Source organism: Bos taurus, chromosome 14 (genome assembly GCF_002263795.3).
Source record: "Bos taurus isolate L1 Dominette 01449 registration number 42190680 breed Hereford chromosome 14, ARS-UCD2.0, whole genome shotgun sequence".
Lineage (NCBI taxonomy): Eukaryota > Metazoa > Chordata > Mammalia > Artiodactyla > Bovidae > Bos > Bos taurus.
The window spans coordinates 25,108,983-25,122,234 of NC_037341.1; the positions used below are offsets into that span (position 1 = coordinate 25,108,983).

Here is a 13,252-nt window from a genome sequence, read left to right on the forward strand (position 1 = left end):
AGAGAGAAAGCTGATTACAACCTGGAAATAATGTAACACAGGATCCTAGGTCAGGACATTTAATACTTAGGGTTTACTATAATGCTCAAATTAACAACAAAAATTATGGAAGAAAGGGGGAAGGAAGAAAAATAAGAGAGGGAGGAAAGAAATGACGGAAGCAAGTAGATTGGAGGGAAAACAAGCAGAAAGAAATGGTTTATTGGAGTCAAGGAGGAAGTGATTTATTGAAAACAAGGTTTAATCAAGTAACCAAAGATTCTCCATCACCTCTGTCAGGAAAATCTGCCAGGTAATTATTTCTTGTATATATTAAAAAAAAAAAAAAAAGACAAAAACAGTACTTCTCAATCATTTCCACACAGAGCCCAAACTGAGGGGTGAGAAGTGAAGAGTTCCTACATCCAGGGAACTGGTAAACAATCTCACCATTGTGGGTGGAAAGCATGGAATGAATAAGTAGCTGTGGAAAATGATACTCTTGAAACTTCTGTAGAAGAAAAAGAAAGAGGAAAAGGAAACTAAACAAACAAACGGATAGATAAATGACCTTGGTGCTATACAAAGTTCCTATCAAGAAACCCAGACTCCTGTTTCCTTTGATGTATTTAATTCAAATGAACATTTATCTTGAGTATAATTGACTCCATATAAGGAATTACAGAAGGTACTTCAGGGAAAAAGAAGGATTTCCTGGCATGAGCATCTAAGTAGGCTTGGGTGATTCTGGGGAAGGGGCAGAGCTCAGGTGGGCAGTCCAGTCCCCTTCCACGTCTGTGCTGTGCCATTCGGCATGGTGGTCAATCAAACACGTCAGATTAAGAATGAGAAAGGAGTTCGTGATGGCCGATGGCTGCTCCTTACTTCTGGCTTCCTTTCCATTAGCTGCTCACATTTTCTCCCCTAACTATAGAGAAGGGAACCTGTAAGTTCATGAGGTATCAAGCAGCATGGGCCTCCTTAGCCAGAGTCTAGAAACCCACAAATAAGTCTTGCATTGTGTGGTTCAAATTCTATCCAGAATAAGAAAAAGTTAAATGGTGTTTGAAGTCCTGAATGGCCAGCACACTTAGGGCTATTATAGGAGAAAACAGTGAATATTTTAAGAATGAACCCAGAAGTGGAAATGTCATGGGTTTTTATTGCATATTTGTCAGGCTGGAAAATCCCATGGACGGAGGAGCCTGGTAGGCTACAGTCCATGGGGTCGCTAAGAGTCGGACACGACTGAGCAACTTCACTTTCACTTTTCACTTTCATGCATTGGAGAGGGAGGTGGCAGCCCACTCCAGTGTTCTTGCCTGGAGAATCCCCAGGACGGGGGAGCCTGGTGGGCTACCGTCTATGGGGTCACACAGAGTCGGACACGACTGAAGTAACTTAGCATAGCATAGCATAGCAGGCTTATTATAGGGTGGTGTATTCAATATAAAAGCTGCCTATCAGCACTGTTTATAATAGCCAGGACATGGAAGCAACCTAGATGCCCATCAGCAGATGAATGGATAAGAAAGCTGTGGTACATATACACAATGGAGTATTACTCAGCCATTAAAAAGAATACATTTGAATCAGTTCTAATGAGGTGGATGAAACTGGAGCCTATTATACAGAGTGAAGTAAGCCAGAAGGAAAAACACCAATACAGTATACTAATGCATATACATGGAATTTAGAAAGATGGTAACAATAACCCTGTGTACGAGACAGCAAAAGAGACAGTGTTGTATAGAACAGTCTTATGGACTCTGTGGGAGAGGGAGAGGGTGGGAAGATTTGAGAGAATGGCATTGAAACATGTAACATATCATGTATGAAACGAGATGCCAGTCCAGGTTCGATGCACGATACTGGATGCTTGGGGCTAGTGCACTGGGACGACCCAGAGAGATGGTATGGGGAGGGAGGAGGGAGGAGGGTTCAGGATGGGGAACACATGTATACCTGTGGTGGATTCATTTTGATATTTGGCAAAACTAATACAATTATGTAAAGTTTAAAAATTAAATAAAATTTAAAAAAAAGCTGCCTATCAATTACAAAAGTATATGCAAAAAATTCTAAGGGTTTGTATACACTAGACTTACGAGGTATAGAGTTCATGCAGTAGATGAGTGCCAGAGAGCCCTTTGGGACTATCTAAAAGAATATCGTTAATTTTTACAGTGCACTTCCATTTCTGGAGCCGTTCCAGCACTGGCTTTCTATAAAAATCATTTCTTTAGAATTGTGCTATTTGCTTGTAGCAACATCACAGGAGCAGTAGTATACCATATGCTGCTACTTAGCAACTTAGTCTGTAAGTCCCAAAGCATGTACTGATTTGAAAATTGAATAGGAATTACAATTGTTGAGAGATATTAAGTAAGCTTGGATTACTAAACTATGCAGATGCTTGATACTGTATATTGTGTAGGAAAAGGAACAAAACTATATATCTTTTTCCCCCTGCAGATGACTAAAGTCTTATTTATTGTTGCTGAAAGGGGTAAATTGATTAAAATTCCCTAAAAGAATACCTGGTAATGAATTCTTGAACACACCATATTACAGTAAACAAAAGGAATGTTAAGGGTAAAATTTAGTAAAGGCCATTCAACTTACATAATTTGTGAAGCTTATTCCCTGCCATGGTATGTATTATCTTACATTAGTCGAATTTTTTCAATAGCACATTTTAAAAACATTTTCATATGTGCTGCATTATTAAAAAAAAAGTTTGCTTCTGGCACACAAACCTGTCATATCTTTACAAAGCACATAAAGTATTTGGAGCTCCTGACTCCTCCATAAATTATCACTGGTATTTAAAACATTCTTGGTAACTGGACTGAAATATTAAGAAAAATAACATTGTTTGATTTTAGTCAGGGATTAATAGAATTCATGGTACTTGAATTTAAAAATCTGAAGAGCCAAGTTGTTACGATGTATATGCTTTGAATTTCCCATCCTTTATCCAAAAGTCTTTAAGACGGACATAATGATTCTCTGAAAGGGAGCAGCTGCTTTATAACAGCAATCATTTATTGAGTTTGTGTTCCTACTGTTTCAAACAAATTCAATTAGCCCTTACACTTCAAAACCCTAAAGGCACCAAAGAGATGATACCAGGTTGCTTTCATCTAATAGTAATACTAAACTTGTCAGTACAGTTTTGGGATTGATGGTTAGAAGAAAATTAATAGTAACATTTTTCATTTTTTAATCAAACAGTCCTATTCAGAACTACCTATGGATCTTGGCGGCTACTTAGTTGAATGAATTCAGTTTAAGTAATGATTCTAAACACGAAGCCCAACCTTCCAAAGGTATTCTGAGAGTGATTGACTCTTGAATGGAAGGAAATGTAGATTGGGTATTTGAACTCAATGATGACCTTCTCATCTGAACAATACTGTATAGTTTCCAGAATGTCTACCAGAGAAGGCAGTGATCATAATGACTTCTAAATGCAAAGTTCATGGAGAGGCAGGCCTGCCTCTGTTTTGAGTTAAGCCTGAGACATTTTGTTCTTAGAGAAATTTTAAAGCCCCGTGAAGTGCACCCCTGACATATATATTAGATTTAATTCACTGACAACCACCATGAAGAAAAATAGTTTTATTTTTGTTCTCTATTTCCCCACCCCTCTCAGTTATCAAATGTATTTGGGCGGATATGTGGGCATTGAAAACAACTGTTTTCAATGTTTGAGTTTACATTATAGTTATTGACACATGAAACTCCAGGCTACCATGGTTTTCACTCTTCCAGAAAATATATGTTCAAGTCCACAATATGCTCCTGTGAACTCTTCCTTACTCTCATTTATTCATTCATTTATTTTTACTTACAGTATTCTTACATATCATGTTATAGTGGCCCCAGAGGGCAGTTACTATTTTGCTTCAAATACCCGCTCTGGATCAAAAGGTCTGGTCTTAAGTATCTAAAAATAAATAGCCAAACATTCACTTTTATAAATGTAACCATTTACATTTTCATTGGACTTTCGTTGTCACTTCTCATGATTAAACACCTTGTCAACCATTCCCAGTGAAATGGATACAGATGTGTCCTTGAAATGTTTCCATAATACCACGGTGTTTTGGCTTGAAAGCAGCCATAGAGCACTCTCTGGCTGTGGGATTCTGGTGATCAATGTAACATTTTATTGAAATGCCCCAATAGTTGATAATTAAAGCTATCTGTGACATGTGTAGCTTATAATGATTAACTCGTCTACAGTCAGAAGCTCAAATAACCTGCACCTGTAAAGACTTTATTTCCTAAAGGTAAAACAACTGTTTAGGAAAGATCATGCTGGCAAAACAGCTGCTTGCCGTTCTGGAGAGGAAACAAGGTATTATCTTTCAACAAATGCCAACTCTGGGGTTTTATCAGCGCAATCTCATTAACTGGAAACAAGGCTTAAATGCTTTGTTTATAAATTATGATTATTCCTGATTGCGGCAGTTACTGATAGTGCTACTCATTTGCAATGCAACTCTTTGAATTTGTTTAATTACAATTTGAAACAAGGCAGAGAAGATTAATTAACCCACCTGGCTGGCTGGCACATAGTCCTGGCTCGGCTCTGTCATGCTCATATACATGTTCTCACCGTCAAACTGCGAATGAAATAATAGTAAACATTCAGCAATCTTGACTGTGTGCATGTTTGTTGTTGGTTTTTGTGTTTTGTTTTTTTTTTCACCATCAAACTGGAAAACAGTAGCCATAAAACAAAATACTGTGGTTGGAAATATGGAAAATCTGTCACAGCAAGAGAACCATGTCTATTCTTTGATGCTTCTGTTGTCATCTTTCCTGACCCTGGATGTCAGTGATTTGGAGTAATTAGTGCTCTAGTAATTACAGCAAGCAAGCAAGAAATGAATGGTTTCCTTTCATCTGCAATCTGTTTTAAAACAAAATGGCTCATTCTGCATACCACATATATACATATTGCAGTTCAGCTGTAACGAAGTATTAAATGGATGGCATGATTTCTGAAAGAAAAGAATAATGGAAAATATACTAAGGCACAGCTCAACACATTCTGAGTTTGGTTCTCAAAAATGAAAAAGTGGAGTTTTCATAATACACTAAAATTGGCTTCACCACAATAGCCTTACGATTAAAAAATTTTAACTTTATAATATTTGAGAAGAGCACGTGACACTACAAGCATGTCTAAGAATGGTAATAACAATGGATAACAATACAAATATACAGACTCAATGATCACATTTTCCTCTCGGAAGATTTTCAAAGACATAGAATTAATGTAAGTATTACAAATGCATAGAAATCCATATACAAATTCACAAGTTAGGAGCAAGATGGGAGGAGAAAATTCCTGGGGGCAGTTCGCGTACAAAACTGTAGAAGAGTTCAAGCAACAATAACAGTAACAACATCAACAACAAACTTTTCATTATTTGGGTTTTTGAAAGCAGTAATCACTCCATTCAGACTTAATCCTCAGCTTAAAAGTGCTGTCTTGAGTTACTTGATAAATGGGTAAAGCATTTCCCTTTTAGTTAAAGGAAGAATTTTCCCAAGGAAATAATCAAACGGACTAATACAGCCAGCTTCAAAGAGCTGAGTCTGAATATACTTTCACTGCCAGACTATTTCAGACATGGCAATTTGAATATCTGGAAGCTTATTTTTCAAGACAGAATAGAGTTAGTGACGGAGGTAGAAGGTGCAGTGCTGTGGACATGCTTGTACAGCATGAGAATAATTATAGACACAGCATTCCACCACCTGTGAGCTGCTAGCAACAAAATGGACACGCCTCAGTTCTGGAACTGGCTCTGAACTGTAGTCTGCAACACTGCCCTGAAGATCCACATAAACATGAGCTGTACAGAAAGACCTCCTTAAGGACACTTGAGGCACTCATTAAGTTCAAAGAACCAAAAGATTTCCTCACGCATCATCTTGAAAATATTTATATTTCATGTTATGTGAATAGACGTATCTAAACAGATCTGATATCACTCATTGAAAGATGTGGTTGTTAGGACAAATCAGAAATAGCACACCCAGAAAAGAAGATCTGGACATTTTAGTTGCTCTGTCATCTGGCTTAGGAGCCCTGAGTCCGATTGACTTACCCACAGTTGGTTTTCCATCAGTCAGGTGAATGCCTTCAACCCAAGATAGTCTAGCCTCACAAGATCCGCCTGTCACTTCTACCAGCTCAAAACCTAACAAAGAGCATCATTTAGCATTTCTCCACCCCCTCCCACTGTTGGTTTGTTTATAAATGTTTTTAATGTTAAGATGCCAAAGAATCATTTAAAATATGGACAGTTTCTCTGACTGTAGCAAACTAAACTGAACAGAAGTAGTGAAGTGAATCAAACACTCCACTGCCTATGCATATTCTATAAATGTGTTACTTTCTATTTCATCTTCTCTTACTCATTTTCTAAATCTGGTGTCATTTTCAAGCCAACTAAAGCTTTGAAGTTTTGGTTTTAGTCTATCCAAAATGTGTGCTAATTGAGTATATTCAACTTACTGCTCCTAAGAACTCTTTCCTCAAAAAAGTATCAGCACTTAAGTAATATTGAGCCAAGGCTGAAACAGCATTTTAAGTAAAAGATACTTTGCTAAAGGAAAAACTATTTTTTTCAAGTACGTCCTATGTATCTGTAACGAGTATTCTTGCCTGGAGAATCCCTATGGACAGAAGAGCTGGTGGGCCACCGTCCATAGGGTCACAAAGAATTGGACGCAACTAAAGTGACTTAGCACACACACACAACCTACCTGTATCTTTACATGCATTAACTGATATGTATTAAGTGATTTAATCTTCACAACAATGAAGAGTTAGGTATTATTATTATTACCCGTAAAGGCAGAGAGAAGTAAAGCTAGATGCTCAAAGTTACACAGCTACCAAGAGGCAGGGCTGGGATTCAAAGCCAAGAAGCCTGGTTTTACAACATATGCATGTAACTCCCAAAACAAATATAAATATATTCTGAGCCATAAATGATGAGTTAGCTATCAATTCTGAAAATAATGCCAATATATTATCAGAAAAGACTGATGACAGTATCTCAATGATGTTAAGATATCGTACAGAATTTCTATGGTGAAAGTGAAAGTTGCTCAGTCGTGTCCCACTCTTTGCAACCCCATGGACTATACAGTCCATGGAATTCTCCAGGCCAGAATACTGGAGTGGGTAGCCATTCCCTTCTCCAGGGAATCTCACCAACCCAGGGAGAGATCTTAGCACAACCCATCGAACCCACGTCATCCACATCGCAGGCAGATTCTTTAACAGCTGAGCCACCAGCTTTCAAAGAACAAGAGTCCCAGTGAGCTGACAATTTAGTAATCAGGCTGGGAGAATATTCCTGGATGCTTTATAAGTAAGCCTTAAAAGACAGGGAGGTGGTTTGCTGGTTAATTTTATGTGTCAATTTAGCTGGGCCATCAATGTCCAGATGTTTGGACAAATATTCTGGGTGTGTCTATGAGGGTCTTTGGACAAAATTAACATCTCAATTGGTAAAAATGAATAAAGCAGATTGCCCTCCTTACTGTGGGCGGGCCTCATCCAATCAGTTGAATGTCTGAATAGAACAAAAAAGCTGACACTCCTGAGTGTAAAAGGGAAATCTTCCTGCCTGACTGCTTGACCTGAACACCTGTCTTCCTGCCTTCAGACTCAAACTGAAACATCAGCTCTTCTGGGTCTCAAGCCTGCCAGCTTTTGGATGGGAACTATATCATTTGTTATTGTTTGAATATTTTTTAATGAAGAAAAAAACCCAAAAAAACTCTTGGTCTCCAGCTTCCCAACTACACATCTGGGGACTTCTCAGCCTCCATAATCACAACTCCTTGTAATAAATCCTCCCTTCCTTCCCCTACCACTTCTATTACTATCAAGATATTCACAACTCCTCTGAAAGCTTATCTCTGAAAGACCGGCAATGTAGAGATGCAGAAAGAGATGACCTTGATTTTTTTGCTATGAGAGTGTCTGGCCACATCACAACCACTCCCTGTGACCCAGTATATGTCACATACATCCACACCTTTTTGTCCAGACTGTCTTCCTTCTCTTGAAATGTTTCTTAGATCCTTCAGTTCCCCTTAGTCAGGGTTGGGCTGTCTCTAGCCTCTGGGCTCCCCCAGGTAGCCCTCTGGTTCCAGGCAGGTTTTGTTATTGGGGGATTAACTCCCTAGGGCTGTGAGCTACCAGAAGACAGTACACATCTTGGTAATCTTTAGTGTCCTTATGGCTTAGGGATAGCACATAAAAAGTCCTCAGGAAATTAACCAAAATTAAACTGTATTTGCTTGATTGCATAGATCCTCTTCCTACAGAAGGCATTGACTTGAGAGGAGGGAGAATATTCAGCTTTTAGAAAATGATTTGAAGGCTTTTAAATGCGCACAATTCATAGTCTTACAGTAGATTAAAACTGGAGCAGAATTACAATAGGAGCAGAAGCTCTTACAAAGAAAAAAAAAAGGTACAGAAATAGCCAAGACAGCAATACTTAAATGCTGGAACCTGTTCTTCCTCAAGATTTTTATTCAATTAAAAAACATGCAGATTTTTTTTAAGAATCAAGAGATCTCACTGTAAATTAACTTAAGGTCTCTTTCTGAAGAATTATAAGTTACCAAATAAAGATACACGTATGTCAAAACAAGCCTGGTCATTCCTCTTTGTGTTTGGACAAACTCTTGAGCTCAAGAAGAAAAATAAGCCAAGATTCCAGTGCCCCAGCTCACCGTCTCCCTGCAAGACCCCAACAGGTTAACATCATCCTTGTACTTTTTATAGCTCCACCCAACCTCACCCTGTCCAGAAGCTGGTTCCAGGGATCTCAACAGGTCTTCTGCTGATGCAACATTCTTAGAATGCATCCGTATCTTGGGTTTATATCTAGTTGCCATCTGAAGTTGAATTATAGTGGATAGAGTCCCAGAATTTCGGTCTTGGAAAGGTCCTCAAAGGTGTCATGTCTGAACCCCTGAGGTTATGACTTAAGAAACAGACTTTTTATTGGTCATGCAGTCCATCTGGGTATAGAATCAGTCTAGATTTCTAGTAGAAGAGTTTTTCATTATGACATGCTGCTTTATACTCCATTGCCCATTAAAAGTGAGGGATTAGACTCTACGGCTACTGTTTTAAACTCCATCACAAATAATAGGTGGGGGACCAGATCCACAATGCTTTGTGTGTGGCTTGTTTGCATGCCCCACAGTCTAAAAGGCAAAGTATTTGTGTTATTACACTAATGACCCCAGTTCACTTCATCTGGACCACATATTAGATAAACCTTATTCATAATTGTTGCAATGATATTCTTTTATTAAAAATAACTAACTGCATCTCCTTACTCCTTGCATTTGTCACAGCTATTATTTTTAGAATTCAGCTGAATTTAGGCATTATAACTTTTCAAAATACATCTACGCATCCTAGGACTTTTAATTTCTGTGTATTCTCAATTTAAAACCTGAAGCAAAGTTTGAAGGAGTAAATAGGCTGACTTATTTAAATCTAAATGTAAATGGCATCAACTCGGGATTAGCCTTTCTGACCAAGTGCTTTAGACTCTTTTTCGTGTTTTTATTTCAAAGCACCAGGGGATACAATCACATAAAAAGTCATTCATAATCTTCCACTACAGTTTTTAAAAATTGTTTTCAGAGGATATTAACCAAACCCATAATCCCAAAGAGCTTTTCAAACTAGGTAGTTATTATTTCTTCTATTTAAAACTGAAAGTAGACATCCAACACCATCTGAACAGAGTAAACGATGAGCAGAAATGAGTAATATTAGGCTCCCAAAACCACTAAACATAAGAAAAATCAAAGATAGAATATGAAGTATAAATCAATCATTGGCACTGGTAGAGGAAATGGAATCTTTTTAGGGAAACCATTAGAAGAAAACCAGAAAACTGCTGCTGGGGAGGAATGGGGGCCTCATGGGATTCATGAACAGTATTGCATTGTATCCCCTGTAAAAGTGAAAATCTTATATTTCTGGGTGTTTTCTGGAGGAATATTGGATACTTTGTTGTTTTTTTTTTTTTTTAAAAGAAGCTAAAAATGGAAATGTTTATAACAGGGAGTTAATGTGACATTTCTTAGAAGACTATAAATCATTATAAGACAGGGCAATATCCTCAAAATAAAATATCCAGTTTTGTATTACTTGGCTCAATGTGAGATTAAAAGTTATCTTTTTCTTTTCTTTTTTTTTTTTGGTAATGAAAGAAATAGTTTAAGTTTGGTCAATGAAATCAAAGACTTCTGCTCTTTGATGTAGAGCAAAGCGTTTTGAAAGCTACAGCATAATGTGAAGGGTGGGAACAGGCGCTGAGCACAGCTGTCACCACTGTTCACACGCAGAGTAACGTGTAGCCAATAAAAATAGACTGAGGTGAGCTCCAAGCTTCCTAGGCATCCTCCATTCTCCAGGAACAAGGTCAGGAGACACTGGAGAGGGAGTGTGTGTTTATTTATCTTCCAGTTCCAAGGCTGACCGTGGAAATGTGAGAGGGGCTGAGGCAGTCCGCCTCCATGCCGAGCCAGACTGAATGAAACTGGCACTGTGCAAAGGGGCCTGGAAAGTGCTCACGGACCCTGAAGGGACACCTGCAGAGCACAGCCCGTCAACACCCAGAGAAAAGGAAACAACTACTGCTGGTGCTTTGAATGGATGTGCGTGACAACCTGGGAGCACACAGAGCTGAACCACGAAAGAGAGACCCCTCTTGGTTGGCTCCTGTCACTTGAACTTGAGTGGTAAACACTCTGCTGCAGATCTGAATGGCATGGAGAGGAAATATGATCTGGGCAGAGTGGAGCTTGATGACTTGGCCACTGGAGGGGGAAAGAGAGAATATCACCTCCACAAGTGCAACACTGGACCCACCACTGAGAATCTGAGCTGTGTTTAGGAACTGAATCTATACTCTCATCTTTGTCCTAGTGATACATTTATTTGGGGAAGAACTGTGTATCATGTTTCCGTTGTTAACTTTAATAACTGACATTTTCAGTAACAGTATTATGCATTTATCTTGATCCTATCCTCATAGATGCTGTCCTACACCAAGGCCCAGTGGCATGGTAGCAACTATCTCCATCTGCTGTTAACGGTATGGTTACAATGCAATGTTTGTTTGCTTTTTTAGGCAACACACCAAATTTATTAATGCAAATGTACTCTGTATTATTTTAAGTGGCACACTTAAAGTCACACTTAATGGCTCCACACTTAAGTCATGCCATTATGATTCAAAACACTTTTAACCGCTATGGGCACTTTCCAACCACATATTAAGCCATTTAGTTTTTGGAACAGCTGTAATATGGTGACTACTGTTAATCCCATTACAGATGACAAAACTAAGACACAGAGGAGTTAAGTAACCTGTCTGTGATGGATCCAATCACATGTCCCCCAGGCCTGCACAGCCTGCCTGACCCTCAGGCCTTGGCCACTGGCTTTTAATTTCACAGTTCTCATGGAAATAAAAGTCCCCAGCTCCCTGTACTGCCACCACAGTACAGTTAGTGGTGCCCCAAATCCACACCAACTGACATCGAGAGGCCCTGCCTCTCGATTACCAGAAGAGCTGGTAATGCACCTCAAGAGTTGGGTAGGTACTGCCCAGTGGAGAGGACTGGCCCATGGCAGGCCCTGTGGCCTCTTCAGAGAAGACCCTTTGGCCTAACAAGCAGCAGTGGTCTGCTGCACAGCTACTACGCTTGGAAGTACACACCATGTTTTGTTCTTCCCACCTCCCTGCCGTGGTCCTTCCCCCTCACTTTGGATTCCCTGGACTTGCACTCCCGGTGTTAATATGCAAGCATTCATTATGGGCTCTCCTTTCCAGGGCACCTGGACCAAGACAGTGCCAGGTGAGTCGCCCAAGGTTAGTAAGTAACAGCTCTTAACTAATGCTACATTTCATCCTGTCTTTACTGTCTTTATTATGCTTCCATTATATTATTGAGTCATTTAGTTCTATTTTAAATGTCTATGCAGTGACATAAACAAATTTATGAAATAGTAATAAACAGAAGAATCAAGATTTTTCAATATCATGAAAATACCACTCAGACGGTAAAAGCATCTGCCTACAATGACAGAGACCTGGGTTCAATCCCTGGGTTGGGAAGATCCCCTGGAGAAGGAAATGGCAACCCACTCCAGTACTCTTGCCTTGAAAATCCCATGGACGGAGGAGCCTGGCATGGGGTCACAAAGAGTCGGATAGGACTGAGTGACTTCACTTTCACTTTCATGCAAGTTTTGAGAAAATTTCATTAATCCCCAAAGAAATCCATTTTCATTATACATTATTTAAGAAAGAAAAGAATGTGTGGATAGAAGCTTAGCTATCACTCCAAATCAATCCTGGTGCACTTAGTGGAAATAACTTTTAACTAAATCATGAAAACACACTTGATCCATGACACTAGTGTCTGATATCAGAAAATCATGAGCAATGATTTCTGAGTCCATGTAGAACTCTTGTTTTTAAAATGAATTTCCAAGTAATTTCTGAATTTCTATAAAGCAAAAAGCTGTAAAACCATACCATGTCACTGAAACTCAGTGCACTTTCAAATGATTGGTTCAGAACATTCCTGTGACTTATGTTGTAGTCAAGTTTTTCTGAATCCATCGGCTAAGAGAACAACTTGAGAAGTACATTCAAACTTGCTGGCAATCCTTACCTAAGCTCACTATTTCCACATCGTATCAGCTCTCACCCCATTCACCACAGTACCTAAATCCTGCATAGACCTGGAATGAAAAGTATGAAAGTCATTTTTTGGGGGGTTGCCTCTTTTATTTCTAGTATTCCTTTTAAAGCACAGTGAACATTCTTCAGTATCTGACACATAGAGGAAAAGGTGAGACTATTTTTCACACATGTCTGGTCTGGAAGAACATGCTCTGTTCAAAACAAGAAAAATGTGAGACTTAGAAGTTCAGAACATTGAGAAGGTTCTGAGACTTGAACGACAGATGTAGAAAAAGATTAACAGAGAAGTTGTATTTAGACTGCTTAGGTGACAATTGAGTGGGATGAAAACTTTTTTAAAAAAGAGTTGAAGTCAAACAATTATTGAATAATTTTTAGATTAAAAGTGAGGGAACCAAATAAAAATACAAATAGGAAGGTACAGAATTATTAAGATGGAGATTCTCACTTCCCTATTATTATTACTCAGAAAATAACAT

General features: G+C 38.8%; 1 protein-coding gene across 1 annotated transcript in view; it reads right to left on the minus strand.

The window, feature by feature from the left end:
• The window catches only part of TOX (thymocyte selection associated high mobility group box), a 311,716-nt gene that overhangs the window by 162,102 nt on the left and 136,362 nt on the right, over nt 1-13,252 (minus strand). Inside the window, 1 exon segment of the mRNA NM_001102096.2 lies at nt 4,548-4,613. Coding sequence (NP_001095566.1) covers nt 4,548-4,613 — 66 coding nt within the window.